This window comes from Canis aureus, chromosome 21, assembly GCF_053574225.1.
Source record: "Canis aureus isolate CA01 chromosome 21, VMU_Caureus_v.1.0, whole genome shotgun sequence".
NCBI lineage: Eukaryota > Metazoa > Chordata > Mammalia > Carnivora > Canidae > Canis > Canis aureus.
This window is the reverse complement of record NC_135631.1, coordinates 16,610,525-16,632,873: the sequence shown is the minus strand read 5'-3', so window position 1 is coordinate 16,632,873 and position 22,349 is coordinate 16,610,525. Positions and strand designations below refer to the sequence as shown.

The following is a 22,349-nucleotide window of genomic DNA, read 5'->3' as shown; positions in this document are numbered from 1 at the left end:
GACTATGCTGAGGACAAGTTACCTCTTGCTTTACATTTCTACTGATAGAAGTATCTTTGTATATTTGTGGTCATATATTAATTTAACACAGCTCAAAATAACATTATAAAAAGCCTATTGAGGACAAGGCACAGTAGGTTTTAAAAATGATTAAATATATACCCACTGCTTATGAAGAGTAATATTTATGGAGAAACTTCCATCACTATTTTACCATAAGACTTGCTTGGATAAGAGAAAGAGTTGAAGTATTTGTTTAAATTGTTTTCTGGGGACAGAGAAAGAAAAGTATTAATTTTGCTTAAGGCTTTCAAAGTAGGTTTCCCAGAGGAAGTAAGCACTGCGCTGAGTTTTGAAAGCTGAGTAGAACTTCAAAGGGCAGAGGATGGGGAAAAGGCATTTCCTGATGAAGGAAGCAACTGGAGAATAACTTGGTTGCACCTGGGACACCAATCATGGATAAGAAAGTGAGAAAATATGTGGCTAAATACTAAACTGAATCAGATGAGGAGAGAAGAATGCTTTGCTAAGATCCTTAGATTTAATTTGGTATAGATGAGGAACCATGAACACTTCTTAACCTGAGTAGTGATATGAACTTCCAGTCATGATTCAGCATGTGGCTGAGAGACAAGAATTCTGTGAAGAGTAACAATCTTGTTTTAACCAAGGTAGATAGAGACTACATAACTGGACATTATCATTATTAATCCAGCAAATGAGAGTTTTCTTCCTAAACCAAAATTTCTAGCTCTTTCCTTCCATCTTGGGATAAACTTTCATAGACACATATTCAAATTTTGATCATTAATCGTTAACTTACCTGTTCCTATGTTCTTGCTATCTTTCTATCACCCCATTTGTTTACACATATACTATTGTGCTGCCCAATTCCCTGTTATCAAGGTCCCAAAGTACATGGGGGTAATTCTCCGTTTGTCCCCCACATTGCTGAACAAAAGCTGAGTTCCACAAAGCTCTCAGAAAAAAAAAGTTGTTTATCTTAAACTTCCAATAAGGCAAGCTATTCATATTTTATTTTCTCAATTTTATTAATATTTAAAAAAAAGACTTACCTATTCATTCATGAGAGACACAGAGAAACAGGCAGAGACATAGGCAGAGGGAGAAGCAGGCTCCCTGGGGGAAATCCAATGAAGAACTTGATCCCAGGACCCTGGGACCATGACCTGAGCCAAAGGCAGATGCTCAACCACTGAGCCACTCAGGTGTCCCTAATATTAAGATATTAAAAGGGCGAAGTATTTGAATTAGAAGTGACCTAAGATATAAGATATACTGTAGTAGACACTCATGCATTTTATTTTTTTAAAGATTTTATTTATTTGAGAGAGAGAGAGAGAGAGAATGAAATGGGGGAAGGCAGAGGGAGAGGGACAAGCAGACCCCCCATTGAATGCAGAGGCAGAAGTGGGACTTAATACTAGGACCCTGACAGTCATGCATTTTAAAGATGAAGTCAAAAGAGGATAACTTGCTTAGCACTAAAGGACTAACCTGTGTAAACTTTGTGGAACTAAACCCACTTTACCTGGTTCTCTCTCTAGCCAAATGTAATAGATTTATTAGAAATTGCCTCCAAGAACCTAGAAAGTATGGACATTTTTGATGCATTGTTGTAGATGTTTAATCACTTTGTGAAGTGAGATGATGTTTCATCCACCTCATGAAACAAGATGAACTGTGAGGGAAGCCATTAATGTTAGAAAGGCAGGAGAATTATAGTCAAATCTGATTTCTCATCTCACCCAGGTCACTTAGTAGCTTTGATTTTGAGAAAAGTAATTATCTTTTCTAAGGTTCACTTCCTTCAACTGTAAAATGGGTCTAATAATATTAACCCGACATTTTTTTAAATGAGTTTTTGATGAAATCTTACATGAAAAAAGTTCAGCATGTCAAATTTAATGACAGTTACTTTATTAATCAAATATATGAAAAATATTTAACCACTAAGAAGTTCAAGAGCTATACAGAGGACATTGTGGCCTAGAAAAGTAAGGAATGGGAAGCGCTATCAATCATGTGCATAATGTAGGAGTCTCCAATTACATTCATTACCTTTGGGCTTTTCTAAAAAAGAAAAAAAAAAAAAAACCTCCACAATATAAAACAACCCAAAAAAGGGGCTAAAAAACCCCTTTTTATCAAATGAATGTATAATCGATGCCATAATACCATATGGTAGCATATGCTTGTACTGCATTGGTGGAAAGGTAAATTAATGAGTAACTGGCTTTCTTTAGAATGCAGCTTGTTCTACTGAGGCTTGAAGGCAGTGACGAGAATGGGCCCAACAATGCATGGTAAGCAGTGACGAAGGCCATTACCGAGAGAAATAAGACAGAGAAGAGAAGCTTACACCATTCCTAGCTCCCATGTCACTAATCTTTGAGTTGTCTTCAGGAAACTTTTAATTGGCAGAATTGATTGCTTCATCTTATTTTGTTTTTGTTTTTGTTTTTTTTTTTTTTTAATACTATAGGGAAAAATAGTCATCCTTATAAACACAAGCAACAATCTCCCTCACTTATTTTTGAAGGCGTACTAGTTTTCTGACTTCTTTATAGGTAGGGCTCTTTATTTTGGGTGTTAGGAATGAGCCAAAATGTTGCTATTTATACTTAGAATCCTATCAATATCTTATTTAGTAGGAATAAGTGCATGGTGAGAAATGGGTAAATGGCTACCTGGACAAAAACTAGAGCAGCTGGTCATATGACAAATACCAACATGCCTAATTGGGGATTTTTTTCTAAATATTAAATAAAAGGTAGGTAGACACTAAAATTTTCTTGTGATAGTTTTATATGCTTCACACATGGCAAGATATTTATATACATTTTAAGTTGTAAAATCCTCAGAGAACAATTCTGCAGGAACATTTTAAACATGAGAAAACCCAGGCTCATAAAGATGAAGATGTCTGTCATAAGTTTTTCAGATGAAATCTGCCCAGTTGTAAAACCTGTGTGATGAACATCAGTATTAAGGCTAATGGGAACATTTAAGCACAAAATAATTTTTAAAATTTTGCAAAGCATAAAGATACCTTAGTGGATCATTTTTAGGAAAGCAGGAGGGAAGAAAAGGGCATGAACACATACAGGCTGCAACATGATGTTTCAGTGTTCTCTGGTAGAAAATGAGAAAAAGATAGACTTTATTTATATAAGCACTTTTATTCTTCATTTTTTGGATTTATTTATTTAATAGAGAAAAAGTGCAGGGCAGAGGGGCAGAGAGAGAATCTCAAGCAGATTTCGTGCTGAGCATGGAGCCCAATGTGGGGCTTGATCTTACGACCCTGACATCATGACCCTAGTTGAAATCAAGAGTCTGATACTCAACTGGCTGCACCACCCAGATACCCCCAAATAATCATTTTGCATTTTCATTGTTCAGGATAATATGGAGTCCTTGAGGTCTTTCCAGGAGAGAAGAGATAGAGCTGAAGAATTTGAATGGGGAAGAAATGAGAGAAACCAGACATGTGCTGTGAAGCTGGGGATTGAATGCTGTAAAATAGCCCCTGGAAAAATCCTTCGTGGTTAGGGAGCAGGGGGAGAACTTAAAGAGTAAATATGACTAATGCTTACATTTTATTTTAAAATATTTTTGTATTAAATATCTTTCATCTGCATTTGATAGAGCTGTAGTGTGTGTGTGTGTGTGTGTGTGTGTGAACATGGAATGGATAGATAGGAGGTTTATGGCAATTTTAAAAGGTCTCAAGAGGCTTGTGATTATTTAAACACTGTCATCACAATTTTAAAGTCATAACTTGGTCTTGGGCATAACCTCTCAGGAATTAATTAAATTCTAGCTAATAATTATCTCTTTATATAGTTTTATCTTATGTAGATAAAACTTTCTTTTTTTTCAAGAGGAATCTTGTTTTTGAGTGGAAAATAAAATTCAAGATTACATCTACCTTTTCCTGGGGATCAATATTTCTTTTCTGATTATAGCTTAATATTAGTTATTTTTAATGATGGAGGGGGGAATTTTTTGAATGAATTTGGATCCAACTAGTAATGATTGATGTTTACAACTCCTAAAGGGTTTGTGATTGTCACAGATTTAACTAAGCTTGGTCCACCAGGAGTGCAGATTCTAGATTGCCTGGTTCTTAAATACCTATAAGAAAGAAGCAGTTGTGAATACAAATCTGAAGACCAGAGCAAGCTCTACAGAGACTTACAGTAATCTTGGACATTGATTCTAGAGGTTTGTATTAGTTAGATAATGATTTCAATTCCTTCAAGAGCAACACAAGATAATGATTAAATTAGAAGTTCAATTCTCATTCACATAAAATTCTGAGCTGGTATGTCCGTTGAGCACTGCCATGATTTTAGTAGTTATGACTTATTCACTCATTTTTCTGCCATTGTATCCACATGTTCCTGGATAGCTCTGCACTATGTCCATTTGAACTGCCAGTAGAGGCAGAAAGAAGAAAGGGAAGGGCAAGTCTATGTTATAAAGGGATGGGTAAAAATTGCACATTTCTCTTTCATCACATTCTCTTGCCTAGAACCTACTCTTTGATTGTAGAAAATCTAATTTGAGAATAAACAAAGAGAAGGGAAGTTTTGTGGTTGTGTTGTTTTGTTTACTTTAGTTTTGCTTTTTCTTTCTTTCTGGCTCCGAGAAACAAGCATCAACATGGATATAGGGGAAGTACCCCTTCTAGCCCAGGCTCTGTCAAATCCGTCTATGGCTCTGAGCTATCACTTTGCTCTTTTATTTGTTTTCTTAAGTGTAGACAAACATTCTTGGCCAAGTCATTTCTATCACCTAACTCAGGTCTGATGGACTGAAAAATTAGCTTCTCTAAATGTATCGAATTGACTGGAAATGTGTTAAAAGACTTTTTGAAAGCTTTCCTGTGCATTATATCACCTCCATACATGGTAAAATATTTCTAATCACTCAATTTTTCAAAGATTTCTTTTCTTCCATTTTTCTCCCAAATAGCATCTAGTCATTCTAATCTAGGAAATACTAATTTCTTATATCTCACAAAGAATGAATTAAGATGTATCTTTTAATTTATCAGTGGGTTCCCTTTAACAAAGAACCTAAGGAGTTTATGTGGCATAGTCTGGAAGAAATCATTGTTATCAGAAAAAGAACTTCTGGTACAAGATTCTCAACTTCTAATTAAATTATCTGGTAAATTCATTTTCAGTGGTGAATATCTGTTTGTTGGCATTGACTGGCAAAATCTGAGATGAAAAAAACTGATGTGAGGTTAAGTAAAATATTGAAAATAGACAAAGTAGAAATGCAGATGGGAAAGAAATGTCCTGACAAAACCCAAAAAGATAAATAGATAAAGAAAAATAAGAGGGGTAATTAGCAAAGAAAAAGACTTAAAGCACATTAGAGACTGGAACTCAGAGGTTTGTGTTTGATAACGTTTAGCTGGACACTGTTTCAATTAAACCACTATTTCTAGTGACTCCTGGGGCAAAAGTCATAGAAAAGGAAAGAAGAAAGTGTAGAGAAAAAAACCTAAATGATGTTCTTTTTTTAAGATACCTTATTATTTTTTAATGATTTTATTTATTTATTCATGAGACACACACAGAGGCAGAGACACAGGCAGAGGGAGAAGCAGGCTCTATGCCGGGAGCTCGCCGTGGGACTTGATCCCAGGACTCTAGGATCACACCCTAGACTGAAGGTGGCACTAAACCTCTGAGCCATCCGGCTGCCCCTAAATGATGTTCTAAGAAAATATGATAGTTTTTTTTCCCTTAAAAAAATTTCTATACGAATCCATTGCTCTCATTTCCCATTGAAGGAAATTATGAGAAGAAACTTCACCTCAGTGACTGAGTTCATTCTCCTCGGACTGACCAGTCGCCTGGAGTTGCAGATCGTCCTCTTCCTGCTGTTTCTGGCCATTTACTTGGTCACCCTCGCAGGGAATCTTGGCATGATTGTACTCATCCAGGTCAATGCTCAGCTCCACAAGCCCATGTACTTTTTCCTGAGCCACTTATCCTTTGTGGATCTGTGCTTCTCTTCCAATGTGACTCCCAAGATGCTGGAGGTTTTCTTATCAGAGAAGAAAACCATTTCCTACCCTGCTTGTCTGGTGCAGTGTTACTTCTTTATCACCTTGGTGCACGTGGAGATCTACATCCTGGCTGTGATGGCTTTTGATCGGTACATGGCCATCTGCAACCCTCTGCTTTATGGCAGCAAGATGTCCAAGAGTGTGTGCACATCCCTCATCACGGGGCCTTATGTGTACGGAGCACTCACTGGCCTCATGGAGACCATGTGGACCTACAACCTAGTCTTCTGTGGCCCCAATGAAATTAACCACTTCTACTGTGCTGACCCACCACTGATTAAGCTGGCTTGTTCTGACACTTACAACAAAGAGCTGTCAATGTTTGTTGTGGCAGGATGTAACCTTTCCTTTTCTCTGCTCATCATCCTGATTTCCTACCTTTATATTGTTCCTGCTATCCTGAAGATTCGTTCAACAGAAGGCAGGCATAAAGCTTTCTCTACCTGTGGCTCCCATCTGACAGCTGTCACCATATTCTATGCAACTCTTTTCTTCATGTATCTCAGACGCCCCTCAAAGGAATCTGTGGAACAGGGAAAAATGGTAGCTGTATTTTATACAACGGTAATCCCCATGCTGAACCCCATGATTTATAGCCTTAGGAATAAAGATGTGAAAGAAGCATTAACCAAAGAGTTGTTAGGAAACAAAAGGTTTTCTTAAAAGCTATCACTATTGTTTTGGTCCCCAAATATTTCTAAATCTTTTCCCAGTTACAGAGTGGAATGAGAAATATGGTACATCAAAGAGGAACATTACATTTTTTAAACTTTTAATAATTTTTTAAAGATACAAACAGAAGTAAAATTTTCATTACAAAAGTTTACGTTTGTACTTGTCATTCGTTTTACTCAGTATTTATTTTCTTTCTTTGTCTTTTGTGCACATGGTAGTATTACATTTCTTCTGTTCTGGGTTTAGATGGAAGGGTGTGATTGTTTTTTGGATAATGAGGTAGATTAGTATTCATATGTGTCACTTCTCAGTTGAGCATTTAATTGTTGGTGAGAAATTGTTCAGTGTTTTTTTTTTTGTTTGTTTGTTTTGTTTTGTTTTTGCCTTGCCCTGGTGACCAGCAATATTCAAAATTCAAATTATAAGATGCATTCTTGAGTGAGGACATGTGGGAAAATGCCATGCACCAACTCACACTAGAAGTGAAGAATGGATGACAAGTGCCTTTCTTTTTACAAGGTACTACCATATGTTGAGTTGCTTATTTCCATGGCATCAAGTACCCTCTTCTGACTTACACGATTTAGTTATATAAAATTCAAACATATGAATCCATATAATAGAGAAATCAAACACCACAACTCTCAAAAAATCGTATTTGAGATTTTGTGTTTGTAGTTTTTTGTTTCTGCATATATATGCATGTTTTCAGTTAAAATATATTTTTGCAATTATAAAATTACTAATGTAAAGTGCATATGTTGTTTTAAAGGTTGAATAGTACTACAGGCTTATATACACTCGGGTCTCCCTTTCCCCTCATCTTATCTCCCCATAGGTAACACATTCTTATTGCTGTCTTTCTCACTTAAATCATTTTAAATTAGAAGCTTATATGTCTATTTATTTACTTTCAAATATATGCATGATTGATTGGCATCTTTTTACTAAAAATAATGTATTAATTTTTTTTTTTTTTTTTTTTACCAATCCCTACATTCATATCCAAGAATCACTAGTGCTTTGTCCTCAAGTTTCTAATATGGTCATATTTGAATTTTTTTTTAAATTTTTATTTATTTATGATAGTTACAGAGAGAGAGAGGCAGAGACACAGGCAGAGGGAGAAGCAGGCCTCCATGCACTGGGAGCCTGACGTGGGATTCGATCCCGGGTCTCCAGGATCGCGCCCTGGGCCAAAGGCAGGTGCCAAACCGCTGCGCCACCCAGGGGTCTCATATTTGAATTTTTTAATTGACATTTGCTAGAACAACTCTAAATATATCATTAGTAATACCTGAATAATGATATGAGTAGCACTATGAACATTGCTAATACTTATTACCAACACTATGAGTAATACTATGAATGCAATTCTCTCATCGTTCATTTATTTGATTTTCAGAGTTACTGGTTGTTTTTACTTTTGCTTTTTAAAAAATTATTCTTTTTTGCCAAGCATACACAGAACTATAAAGTACCTTTTACAGAGACAGAATGATAGGTGATCTATAATTCATACATTTTGTCCTTAGGGACATTCTGTTCTCATGTTGAATACTGCACTGGTTGCTCTCTAATATGTTGCAGAGCTGTTATCTGGAGATAGTGATTGCTACTCTTGGTTTAAGTTGTTCATCCATTCAACTTATTACTGGGCAAAATGCTACAAATTAGAGATTAAGTAGTACACAAGAGAGAAAAAGTGCTTTATTATGTGTGGAGGTGGAGATATTGCAGCAGGCACACAAACAGATAACAAAATATTTCAGGCGTTGGTAAGTGCTATGAAGAAGGGAAAGCCAGGCAGTCTGGGAGACAATGACTTGACAGCATCAGAAGTAAGGATTGTGCCAATGTGTCAGTGACTTGGAAAGGAATCTTGGAGAAAATGAAACATTGACTTCAAAGCCTCATGGACCAGAAGAAGTCAAACACAAGGAGATCTTTGGGAGTTATAAGCAGGAGAATCACTAGTGAGTACAAAGTTTCAGGATGATGCCTGGCATGTTGAAGTCACAGAAGGAAAAGCCATGTGCCTGGAGTGTAGTAAACAGGAGAAACGATGGGAGAAGTTGATGCCAGAAAAGTGGTTCCCTTATTTACTGGACAGCACTGTGCATCGTCAGAGTTGACAAGCTAACACACTGCACCAGTTTGCGTTCATGTCTGCACTTTGGTTGCTGCCATGTGATGTGTGGCCAATAGTCCCTTAGGTTAGGCAGAGTGGGTAGTAGTAGTTTGCTTCATTAAGGTTTTTCTTTTTTAAAATTATTGTTGTGTTGAGTCAGCAAAGATCAGTTTATGGAACACTGACTGGACTTTTCTGCTCCAGCTCCAAGTTTCCTGCACACATTCTCTACCCTTAAAATTTATGACTTAGCTGAAAACTCGTTGACTTACACATGCTTCAAACATTCTTGCTTTCTAGCTTATCTCATTAAGCACTCTAGTCAGGTAATCATGGTTAATAATATACAATTATATGTTACGTATACATATTAGAAGAGGAAGGGAGGATTCGGAAAGAAATAGTAAATGTGAAAATGGAGTTAATTAAAACATCCAGGAAAACATTCTAATTTGGAGGAAGGAGAGAGACAAAAGGCAAACTAGAAGTTTTCAGGGTGTGTTCCCTAGGAAATAAAGGAATCTCTGTCCTTTGTCCAACTTCTCTGCACAGGATTTAGGGGATTGAGGGAGGATATAACGCACATTCTGATAGACGTGTAGAATCCAAGTACTAGGATAGCCTGTTTCTCTGTTCCAGTTGAACAGTTAGAAGCAACAAATTCCTCAACCAACAATGATTACAGTGTATGTTTAGGGAGGAATGGCTTCAGTCTTCCCAGAACTTCTGTGGTCTTGCATAGTGCGGTAGCTCTAGATTGTTCACAATTTCTTAAAGGGCCAAAAAAGCAGATAAAATTGGCAAATGAAGGGTTAATTTTAATTAATTAATTAATCAATTAATTATATTATTCAGAAAGAAAAAGAGAGAATTCTGAGAGGGCAAAGGGAAAAGGAGAATATAAAACAGTTTCCTCGCTGAGTGTGGAGCCCAATGGGAGCTCAATGGCAGGACTCTGAGATTATCACCTGTGCTGAAATCAAGAGTTGGCCACTTGTCTGACTGACTACCCAGGTGCCCATTTGCTGAGGTCTAAATAAGGAAGAGTCATCAGATAAGAATGAGAATATATCAATAGAATATCATCTCCCTGAGAGCAGGTATTACTATAATTATTTTTTAATTATAACTGCATTTAGGCACATAGTAAATGGATACATAAACACGTGAATGCATGTCAATGTGTATAGATGCTGATATGACGTTCAAGAATTGTTGTGTTTTCCAAAAGCCTTGTAGTATATTTATCTTGTAGAACTTACGTGCAGTACCATGGTTATTAGGGACAGGAATGAATTGACTTAAATGTTTTCCACTTTAAAAGACAGAGCCTCATAATATTCATGAATCTCAATTAGAGGAATATAATTTCATGCCTTACAACATAGATATTGAGAACTAAAAATTATTCCCACCACACCTGCAAACAATTCTCTAAATTAAAGAAATAAAAATGAAAAGTGTATGTCTTAATTTATTTTCTCTTCTAAATGGGTAGAAACCATAAACTGGAAGAGGAAAGCTACTAGAAATCATCTTCTGTTGATAAAAAGTATTTATCAAGGAATTCCTTTTTTTTAAAGATTTTATTTATTCATGAGAGACACAGAGAGAGAGAGAGAGAGAGAGAAAGAGAGAGGCAGAAACACAGGCAGAGGGAGAAGCAGGCTCCATACAGAAAACCCTACATGGGACTTGATCTGGATCACATCCTGGGCCAAAGGTCGTGCTAAACTACTGCTGAGCCACCCAGGCTGCCCAAAGAATTCCTTTTTTTTTTTTTTACAGTGTTACACAATTAAAAATTATCATCCCTAATCTGGGAATTTAGTTGAGTCTTAGAGAAATGAATTAATTTTTTTTCAGGCAAGAAGCTCACTTGAGGCTCATCAACAGGTGAATATGACAAATGACAAGTATCATCCTTTAGTCTCCAATTTTTTTTACAGTTGTGTCCTTCCTGAAAATGGAAGGAACTTTATTAATACACAGAATTGAACTCATGAAGTACAGATTACTTGAAGACTATGTCATACAGACATGATTAATATCACATAGGAAACTAGGACTCTCCTCAAGCACAAAGAAACATAACACAGTCACCAGGATACAGACAAAACATTTTAAAAGGGGAATAAAGTAAACTCTCAAGTTCTTCTAGCCATTTTCTTTTGTTTACTTTAAAAATTGTAATCCTGCTGAGAGTAATTTTGCTCTTGAGATTCATTTCCCATTATAGATGATGCAATGTGTAGCATTTTAATGAACTCTTCAGGTTTCTGTCTATACCCTCCAGTGAGAGATCCCCATAGTGGGAAATTCAACCCTTATAAATCCTTCTGAATTACCTATCCATTGATAATGACAGATGAGATGTTTCTGAGAACATTCTTTCACGTACAGGTAGGTTCATGCACAGGTAGGTTCATGCACAAGGACAGTGTTGTGTTTTTATGGAATCACTCTGAAGTGTTAGCCTTCCAGGTGACCTTGTAATTCTGTGCAGGAAGATAATGTTCTTGGGAAGGGTTTTCAGGAAGTGGCATGAGAAGCTTCACTACAACAATGCACATCAGTTGTAGTTGGGGCCTTTGGCCTGATGCCCTACTCCAAGAACTGCAATCATTCAATGGCAGAAGTATGTCCCATCTCACCCAACAAATAGTAGGACTCCTCCCCATGCTAAGTGATAGATAATTCTATTTCTGTTTTCTCTAATAAAGACATTTCTCTGCTAGTACTAGTGTCATTTTCCATTTCTCTCACTTTACTCTGTGTCTGTCTGTGTCCTACCTTCCTCTCTCTCTCATATGCATGTACAGTCATTGAATAAAACTTTGACACAGTTCTACCATTTGTGCTCAAATCAACAGTATGTTCAGGCACAAAGATTACAAACCCACTTACCCTGAAGATGTTAATAAATGATCCTGTACTGCTTAGAACTCACTGGTCCTTTTCTGTCCCTTCCTTCTACATACCTGCTTGACTTTTGGAGTTTGAACATGGAGATAGCCTGGGAGAACAATTTCACTCTGAATGGGATTTCTCTGTTGTCCTCTGCCTTGTTATAAACAGCACTCTAAGTACATCGGTAAGATCCTGGCAGGTTCATTATGGGCCCACACATTTCCAAGGGTAACAATTTTCTGTTTGCCTAAGATGGAGGTGTTTCCAAGGATGCAAAACTTTCATTCCTAAACCAAGAAATTTCTGGGCAAACTGGATGTCATTTACTCACGCTACAGATATCTCACCACAGACTGAGCTGGTCACAGACGTAGATGGATGTCCTTAGTATTGAGAATTTGAAGTTCATTTTGCTCCCCTATCCAAATTTGTCATGAAACAGCTACTAAAATTGAGACCTTCTTGGAGCTAGAGATTCAGCTTATTAGGCGTGACTTATTCACTGAATCATTCCTCACTTCCTAATATCATTTATCTTTTTCTTCTATGTCTTGAGCACATTTGCCATGAGTGAAAAGGAAGCAGTTAAAAATACTCTTGTTACATATTACTCATATAGTTTATTAATCATCTAAAACCAATGAACTTGTACAAAATGTTTCTAAAGGGGTGCTTAGATAGAGTAGACTGAAAACATAAAAAGATTTCTTGCCTAAATATGTGGAGAATGGTAAATTATTCAGAAGAAAGCAAATGAATTATGTAGACCCCTCAGAGCAAAGAGGATCTCAAATGAGTTGACAATGTCTTCTTTTCTCTTTTTTCAAATCCATGATTAGATGAAGTAACACCTCTCTGAATGGACTATTTTGGCAGAGAGGACCTATACTGCGATCTCTATCTCTTTGCCTCAGTCACTACCAATAGTCTAGAGAAGGATGAAAGCCATGTCTTGATTTTCCCATTTCCATCTGTTATCTATCACATAAATTTCTACCAGAAGATGAGCAGTGGGAGGCACAGAGATAGTGGGAAAACTAAGAGATAAATCCTGAGAAATAAAGAAAGCAGGCCAGATCTCAGATGATAATAGGTAAGAACAGTTAGGTGTCTTTTTGACAAGAAATGAGTTGGACATAAGAACTTATGATGGATAAGAGAAACCAGTGATTTTTTTGGTGGAAATATTAACTATATAAATGAAGAAGTGAATCAATAAATATAAAAGATGATGATGATGATGCTTTTCTAACTTGTGCTTTGCTGGCACATACAACATGATTTATAAATAACCAATGATCAGTTTTGCAATCTCTTGACTCATAAATAGTAGATTGTGAGTAGAATATTGAATGTGCTAAATGGTATCCAGATTCCACAAATCTAGCCATTTTATTTGATACTGCCCAAAACTAAAAAGAACCTTCTTCACAGCCCCTCAAAAATGTCCTTATGTTTTTATGTTTTAGAAATGTCATTGATGTAAACTTAAATATCGATAGAAGAATATAATAAGCCCTCACTGTTTCATTGTTATTATTTTATACAAAGTTCTAAGACAGAAAGAAAGGAAGAAATGGACTGCCATAGAATCTGTTAATGCTTCAAGACCAAGGGAGAAGAATAGTCTAACAAGAGGAAATGATGCTTGAATTTATTTTTATTGGACTTGTTTACAATGTGGACAAATGGCAGGCAATGATTCAGTTCTCAATAGTCAAATTTCAAGATGTTAAACTTTTAAAGTTTAAAGTTTAAAAGATTTTTTAAAAGTTTTAAAACTCTCTAATTCAATGTGATGCTTTAAAAGATTTTTCCTTTTTTGCATAAGAATAATTGGTTTGCACTATACCATTTTATATAGTTTTATTTAATCATTTTTAATTTTTTTTATTTAATCATTTTTATGATAAACAGTTCAATAGGCAAGTTTCATAAATGGATATTGAACTTTCTAATGATGAAATAGCATTTCTTTGTGGTTTTGAATAAATTTATAATGTATTAAAGACCTTTGAAACTCTATAAATCTATTGAATAATTAAAACATATGCGCTTTTTAAAATGTGGGGCTGGTGGTAAAAGGTCTTTCCTTTTCAAGAGACAGCAAGAACAAACATTCTCCTTTTTAATTTTTTTTTTTAAGAGACAGAGTCAGGAAGGCGCAAAGTGAAAGAGAATCTAGAGCAGGCTCCACTCCCATTGTGGACCCCAATGCAGGGCTTGATCTCAAGACCCAGAGATCATGATCTGAGTCAGATTCAGGAGTCAGATGCTTAACTGACTGAGCCAACCTGGCTGCCTACCTTCTGAAATTTTTGTGTAGACAAGAATAACTATTGCAAGTTCTGTCAGGGTATTTGTGAAATATTATTTTCCTATTTTTTTCTGTAAAAAAGTTTATGTAGAATTACATGTATGAAAGAAAGAGATACTGCTAAGAAAATATGTATGAGAAAGAATAGAGGAAAAACAAAAAGAAAACTAGCTGAGGAATTGAAAGAATTGATTAGGAAATGTCATTATATATGATGAATGGCTCTATTTGGTCGGTGTATTTTCTGATTTCTGTTTATTTGGTTAGATAACATGCATCTTCCTCTGGATCAGATTTAAGAAAATGCTCAATTTTACTGATGTAACAGAATTCATTCTTTTGGGATTAACCAGTCGTCCTGAACTGCAAGTCCTTTTCTTTGTGGTGTTCTTACTGGTCTACATTATCACGCTGGTCGGGAACATTGGCATGATCATTCTAATCAGGATCAGTCCCCAGCTCAACAGTCCCATGTACTTCTTCCTCAGCCACTTATCTTTTGCCGATGTGTGGTTCTCCTCTAATGTCACACCGAAGATGTTAGAAAATCTGGTGGCTGAGATCAAAACCATTTCCTACGCTGGCTGTATAGTGCAGTGTTTTTTCTTCATTGCCTTTGTCCATGTGGAGGTGTTCATCCTTGCCGTAATGGCCTTTGACAGATACATGGCGATTGGCAACCCTCTGCTCTACAGCAGCCGAATGTCAAGGACCATCTGTATTCGACTGATCTCTTTTCCTTACATATATGGCTTCTTCATTAGTCTGATCTCCACACTGTGGACCCATGGTCTATACTTTTGTGGGAACGTAGAGATCAACCACTTCTACTGTGCAGATCCAGCTCTCATCAAAATGGCCTGTGCAGGGACCTTCATCAAAGAATACACCATGCGCACATTGGCAGGGCTCAACTTCTCTTATTCTCTACTAGTCATTATCATCTCCTACATTTTCATCCTCATCGCCATCCTAAGGATGCGCTCAGCAGAAGGAAGAAAGAAAGCCTTTTCCACATGTGGCTCCCACTTGACAGCTGTCACCATATTCTATGGAACCCTCTTCTTCATGTATCTCAGAAGTCCGACAGAAGAGTCTGTGGAACAGGGCAAAATGGTGGCTGTGTTTTACACCACAGTAATTCCTATGTTGAACCCCATGATCTACAGTCTCAGGAACAAAGATGTAAAGGAGGCCATGAGCAGAGCAGTCAGTAGAACTTTTTTAACTAAGTAAAATAGAAACTTCAAATGTATGATGACACCATAGTTTGAAGGAGAGTGTAAATTTACCATTTTTTTCAAATTATTCTGAGAAGAGTTGTTACTTATGTTTTCAATAAAGTGACAGGGAATACATAAATGAGAAAGGAGTAGTGGCACGAAGGTAAGGGAAGTATTTTGTAGACCTGACTTTCTTGGCCTAGTTGTGCTGACAATAGCATCCACTCTTTCCCTTCCACATAACGTCAAGTTCAGTAGGTTATTTTGTGACTGGGAATGTTTGCTCCTTGCTTTTGAATATTTAACACATCAGTGTTTTGGGTATGATTTTAAAACACTGTAATGGTGTCTTCTTGAATCTAGAATAGATGTTGGTTTGAGATTACATGTTATTATTTTAAAATGGTTCCATTGAATATGATTTCACCATGAGGCATTGTTATAACTGGAGACAGTACAGCTGAGAATGGAATATTTTATGTAAAATATGATATAAAATATGTGTAAGCAGTGGGAATTGATATAACTGTATCTTGGATGAGTGTTTACCTTCCAAATATATAGTAGTTAATTCAATAAACTTCATTTGTATGTGAACATACTTGATGTCCTATGGTATCCATCTAAGATCCATTTTATGTCTTTTACTACAATAACTATCAGAAGGTGATCACAGAATCTCAGTGATGTTTTGGAACTTGGAATTTTTTTTCATAAATATATTTTGATAAGTTATCTTTAGAAAATTGGAGGAGATGTAGATAAGTTTGTTCTTTTATGCTTTTTAAAAAGTACAGTTGTGTTTGGTGGCAGTTAATAGCAGAACCCTTAGTAGTTGTAGCACATTTCTATGTACCTTGTTTCATATCTGACTTTGAAATGAACACATCATCATTCATAAGTAACACATGCTCTTTATGCTCTATCCTTTGTTTTTCTTTTTTTTTAAGATTTTATTTATTTATTTATGAAAGAGAGAGAGAGAGACAGGCAGAGGGAGAAGCAGGCTCCATGCAAGGAGCCTGACGTGGGACTCGATCCTGGGACTCCAGGATCACACCTCGGGCCAAAGGCATTTGCCAAACTGCTGAGCCACCCAGGCATCCCTGTTTTTCTATAATACTATTGCCTTAGCTTCAAAATGCTTTTATATGAAGGATAAGAAGGATTTAAAGGCACAAAATGTTAAATTTCATTGTGAATGCTCAAAATCTGTAATCTGCCTTTTCAGGATTTAAGTCCTGTTCATTTTCTTTGTTTACCAATAGTTTATAAGAACATTAAAAGATAAGGCTATGTTTTTCACAAAGAAAGCAGATTTATGCATGCACTGTATGTGTTTATCTGCATACACATATACGTATATGTTACACAAGTGTACATATGTGTGTATGTATATTTATGTGTTGTGTGTGTGTGTGTTTCAGAGTAGTCAACTTGATTGTACTTTCCAGGAGTTCTTAGGAATTTTCTTTGGGAATATTTTTTTGTAATTGTCACATAAAATAACCAACATGATGATATCATTTATAATATTATATGGTTTAATATTGTGGGCTCTGTTATTGTACTACATTATTTCCAGTTTCACTACATTTAATTTTAATTTTATAACTTCAAATTACCTACATCTTCAACAGCAGAAATCCTTTCCCAACATAGCTGTATCTTGGCAGACAGTATAAAACTTAGTCTACCTGAAAGCCAGTAATTTTCCTTATTATTAAAGTTTAAATGTTGGAGAGGATGCAGAGGAAAGGGAACCCTCTTACACTGTGGGTGGGAATGGGAACTGGTGCAGCCACTCTGGAAAACTGTGTGGAGGTCCCTCAAAGAGTTAAAAATAGACCTGCCCTGCGACGCAGCAATTGCACTGCTGGGGATTTACCCCAAAGATACAGATGCAATGAAACGCCGAGACACCTGCACCCCGATGTTTCTAGCAGCAATGTCCACAATAGCCAAACTGTGGAAGGAGCCTCGGTGTCCATCGAAAGATGAATGGATGAAGAAGCTGTGGTCTATGTATACAATGGAATATTCCTCAGCCATTAGAAATGACAAATACCCACCATTTGCTTCGACGTGGATGGAACTGGAAGGTATTATGCTGAGTGAAGTAAGTCAGTTGGAGAAGGACAAACATTGTATGGTCTCATTCATTTGGGGAATATAAATAATAGTGAAAGGGAATAGAAGGGAAGGGAGAAGAAATGGGTAGGAAATATCAGAAAGGGAGACAGAACATAAAGACTCTTAACTCTGGGAATCGAACTAGGGGTGGTGGAAGGGGAGGAGGGTGGGGGGTGGGGGTGAATGGGTGACGGACTCTGAGGGGGGCACTTGATGGGATGAACACTGGGTGTTATTCTGTATGTTGGCAAAGTGAACACCAATAAAAATAAATTTATTATTAAAAAATAAATAAATAAAAAACTAGCAAAGTGAAAAAAAATAAAGTTTAAATATTCTTGAGTATTAGTGAAGTCCAAGATTACAACACACTCCTCGGGCATTTGAATTATTTCAATTCTTTTTTGCGCCTTTTATCTATTTCTCTGTTGGAGAATACATTTTTCTTTTGCACAGAAGCAATTATTTTTCTAATTACTCTGTTTTAAGAGTGTTGTTGTTGTCTCACTGTACATTAAGTTCCATGTGAGAAGAATCCATTTCTGTTGTGATCATCACTGTAATATCAGTATTGTAAACTCTGAGTCATTGTAGATCAAAAATTGAAATTTTTATCCTCACAATTAATATTTACTTTTGGGTAATAGGATGAGATGAATAGCAGTCCAAACTGGAACAAATGCCTGGATTCAGAAATCCAGTCCCTGATTGATTAGAAGTGTAACCTTGAGAAGTCGTTGAAACTCTCTGGGCTCTAAGTTTTTTGTCTGTAAATATTTATAGTAATGATCTCAAGATGTAGTTATGAGAATTAAGTTAAATTAGCACATGCTAAATCTAATATATGCTTTACTGTTGCTATTATTAATTTTCTTATTTTCCCTTGCATAAAATGATGTGATGCAGATATGTTTTTTATGCTTTGATATGCTATAGTTTTCGTTGTAGGGAATGATAACTTATTTCATCTTTCACTGAAAAAGCCCAGTGGCACAAGACTGTGGACTGCAGCACACAAGATTGCCTCATGCAGATTGAGTGACATCATCACCAAGTTTAACGTGATGCAAACCCAAAGCCAATTGTGTTATTTGATCCCAAGACACTTTAAAAATAACTTGAGTTTGAGGAATAGCAAAATTGTAAAAATCTGCTATTAATACAAAATTCTCTTCCTCTAGAGAGCTACTTGCCCCTAGGGTTGTTCGTAGAGAATACTTCTTAATTGGTTCTTCTTTTTTTTTTTTTTTTTAATTTCTCTAAGGCAACCATTTAAGGGAAACTTCTCTTGTGGACTTTCAGGTTCTCTCTTGTCTCGTAAACATTGTTTATCATATTTTTAAAGATCTTATTTATTTATTCATGAGACACAGAGAGAGAGAGGCAGAGACACAGCAGAGGCAGAGGTTAGAAGCAGGTTCCATGCAGGAAGCCCGAGGGGACTCCATCCCTGATCTCCAGGATCATGCTCCAGGCAGAAGGAGGCGCTAAACAGCTAAGCCACCAGGGCTGCCCTGTTTATCATATCTTATGTAGCATTTGCTTTTCACTTCTGCATTCTTACTGGGAATATTTCTCTTCATTATCAGGTTGGTATAAAAATGTATCTGATTTGTCAGATTAAATTTGCATCTTAGATTTTATTTTCTCTTATTCTTTGTAATTACCTTTATTTATTCCACACATATCTGCGTGTGTAGGTGCGTATTTGTGCACATGGTAGAGACAGAGAAATGGGAAGGAAGGAGAAAAAGAGAGAGAGAAAAAGAGAGATTTTCTATAGAGATTTGATTATTTGATTATTACAAACTATTAATGGAAACTATAATTTGCAAGAGTGCATTTAATAATAATTGCCCAGTGTATTTATTATGTGTGAATGTGTAAGATCTCTTCATACTCCTAACTAAACAATGAAGTGGGTATTATTGTTACAGTAACATCACATTAAGGCATAGAGAAATTAAAGAGAAGCAAAACAAGTATAAAACCAGTCCTTGCTGGGATGCCTGCTGGCTCAGTGATTGGGCCTCTGCCTCCAGCTCAGGTCGTGATCCTGGGGTCCTGAGATCGAGTTTCACATCAGGGTCCCCACAGGGAACCTGAGTCTCCCTCTGCCTGTGTCTCTGCCTCTCACTCTGTGTGTGTCTCTCATAAATAAATAAATAAAATCTTAAAAAAAAAAAAAGAAAAGAAGTGTGCAAAATATCCAAGAAACTTTCCCAGAGCTCCACTGGATCCTCAAAGTAGAGTGAATCATTCCCCACTTTCTGATTCTCCTATAAATCTGTAAAAATATATTACAGTTTTAGAAATTTTAATTACCACTATAAATGGTGACTTTAATCTCTTTATTTTACATATGTTTAAACTCTAGAATATAAGAGTCAATAATGTTTAGTAGATTATAATTATATGTTAGCTATGCAAAAGAGTCCACATCTAGGGAATATGTATGATTATATGGATGTGTACAAGTAGTTTACTCCTTTCTACTTGGCTTTGATGACCATGTGGTAAGTTTGTCCCTGTTCAATTTATTTATTTATTTATTTATTTATTTATTTATTTATTTATTTATTTATCTATCTATCTATCTATTTTAATAATAAATTTATTTTTTATTGGTGTTCAATTTGCCAACATACAGAATAACATCCAGTGCTCATCCTGTCAAGTGCCCCCCTCAGTGCCCGTCACCCATTCACCCCCACCTCCCGCCCTCCTCCTCTTCCACCACCCCTAGTTTGATTCCCAGAGTTAGGAATTCCCAGAGTTCTTTATGTTCTGTCTCCCTTTCTGATATTTCCTACCCATTTCTTCTCCCTTCCCTTCTATTCCCTTTCACTATTATTTATATTCCCCAAATGAATGAGTCCATATAATGTTTGTCCTTCTCCAATTGTCTCATTTCACTCAGCATCATACCCTCCAGTTCCATCCACGTCGAAGCAAATGGTGGGTATTTGTCATTTCTAATGGCTGAGGAATATTCCATTGTATACATACTCCACATCTACTTTATCCATCCATCTTTCGATGGACACCGAGGCTACTTCCACAGTTTGGCTATTGTGGACATTGCTGCTAGAAACATCGGGGTGCAGGTGTCCCGGCATTTCATTGCAACTGCATCTTTGGGGTAAATCCCCAGCAGTGTCAATTTAAATGAGTGCAAGGATTAGGTGAGATTAAAAGTAATATTTTCTCAGACACTTAGGTCTGGTGAATTATTTGATTAAAGGGCTTCCATCCCTAATTATTGACAATATGCTTATAATGAAAAAGTTATAAGGTAAAAAATCATTTATGCTATGGGTCAAAATAGAACTGTAAATATCGTAAAATATGAAACTACCAAACATGGAAAAAAGAGATGTTTAAGAAATAGTCTTGGAAGGGTGCCTGAGTGGCTCAGTCAGTTAAGCAGCTGGTTCTTCATTTTGACTCAGGTCATGGTCTTAGGGTCCTTGGATCGAACCTTTCTTCTGGCTCCATGCCCAAGGGGAAGCTCCTTGATGAATTACTCTCTTCCTCTACCTCTGCCCCTCCTCACATAGGGTCTTTCTCTGTGTGTGTGTGTCTCTGAAATAAAAAAAAATCTTTAAAAAATGAAATAGTCTTGGAATTTTGGCTGAGCACAATATTTAGTACTCGTATGCTTCAATCACAATATTTAGTATAACTGGCATCCTAGGGCACCTCAGTAGCTCTCAGAGAGCCTGCTCCATGGCAAGTGCTCAGGAGAGATGTGCCGTGAGAACAGCAGAGTGCAGTCACGGAGAGTGAATAAAGAAAGATGAAAGAGACGTGGGTAAAGAGTTAAATTAATAAACCGATTCTTGACTTTTAAATTATTTCTTTCTAGCCATCACTGAGATTGCTAACCCGTGTTGACTCTGAATTGAGAAAATGCTCAATTTCACCGATGTGACAGAATTCATTCTCTTGGGACTCACCAGTCGTCAGGAATGGCAAGTTCTCCTCTTTGCCATTTTTCTTGCAGTCTACATTGTCACGGTGGTGGGCAATGTTGGCATGATTGTGTTGATTAAGGTCAGTCCACAGCTTAACAGCCCCATGTACTTTTTTCTCAGCCATTTGTCATTTGTGGATGTGTGGTTTTCTTCCAACGTGACCCCCAAAATGCTGGAAAATCTGTTATCTGAGACAAAAACGATTTCTTATGCTGGCTGTTTGGTACAGTGTTTCTTCTTCATTGCCCTTGTCCATGTGGAAATTTTCATTCTTGCTGTGATGGCCTTTGATAGGTACATGGCAATTGGGAAGCCCCTGCTGTATGGCAGCAAAATGTCTAGGGCTGTGTGTATTCGGCTGATTTCCTTCCCTTACGTATATGGTTTTCTGACTAGTCTGGCAGCAACCCTGTGGACATATGGCTTGTCCTTTTGTGGGAATATTGAGATCAACCACTTCTACTGTGCAGACCCACCTCTCATCAAAATGGCATGTGCTGGGACCTTTGTAAAAGAATACACTATGATCATACTTGCAGGTATTAATTTCACATATTCCCTGACTGTAGTGACCATTTCTTATCTGTTCATTCTCCTTGCCATTCTACGGATGCACTCGGCGCAAGGGAGGCGGAAGGCCTTTTCCACCTGTGGGTCCCACTTGACAGCTGTCGTCATATTTTATGGGACTCTCATATTCATGTATCTCAGACGTCCCACAGAGGAGTCTGTGGAGCAGGGGAAAATGGTGGCTGTGTTTTATACCACAGTGATTCCCATGCTGAATCCCATGATCTACAGTCTGAGGAACAAAGATGTGAAAGAAGCCATGAGCAAAGTGATCAGCAGAATATGTTTAACAAAATAA

General features: G+C 36.8%; 3 protein-coding genes across 4 annotated transcripts in view; all 3 read left to right on the top strand.

The window, feature by feature from the left end:
• Nucleotides 1-22,349, top strand: part of LOC144293366 (olfactory receptor 5M3) — a 145,609-nt gene extending 123,260 nt beyond the window's left edge. The window contains exons 1-2 of one of the 2 annotated variants that reach the window (XM_077864458.1): nucleotides 18,696-18,704; nucleotides 21,414-22,349. In XM_077864458.1, the coding sequence (XP_077720584.1) occupies nucleotides 21,417-22,349 (933 nt within the window). In that variant the 5' untranslated portion in view covers nucleotides 18,696-18,704; nucleotides 21,414-21,416. Of the gene's footprint in view, nucleotides 1-18,695; nucleotides 18,705-21,372 lie in introns of those variants that run through there. The other variant, XM_077864457.1, reaches the window with a different exon arrangement.
• On the top strand, nucleotides 5,843-6,778 carry LOC144293355 (olfactory receptor 5M8). The gene has a single exon (XM_077864444.1). The coding sequence runs from the start codon at nucleotides 5,843-5,845 to the stop codon at nucleotides 6,776-6,778; it is 936 nt and encodes a 311-aa protein (XP_077720570.1).
• Nucleotides 14,452-15,384, top strand: LOC144293354 (olfactory receptor 5M3-like). Its single transcript, XM_077864443.1, has one exon. The coding sequence runs from the start codon at nucleotides 14,452-14,454 to the stop codon at nucleotides 15,382-15,384; it is 933 nt and encodes a 310-aa protein (XP_077720569.1).

Bases quoted from the DNA above. Each gene is read 5' to 3' on its own strand.
- LOC144293355 (XM_077864444.1), top strand. From the start codon at position 5,843: ATGAGAAGAAACTTCACCTCAGTGACTGAGTTCATTCTCCTCGGACTG.
- LOC144293354 (XM_077864443.1), top strand. From the start codon at position 14,452: ATGCTCAATTTTACTGATGTAACAGAATTCATTCTTTTGGGATTAACC.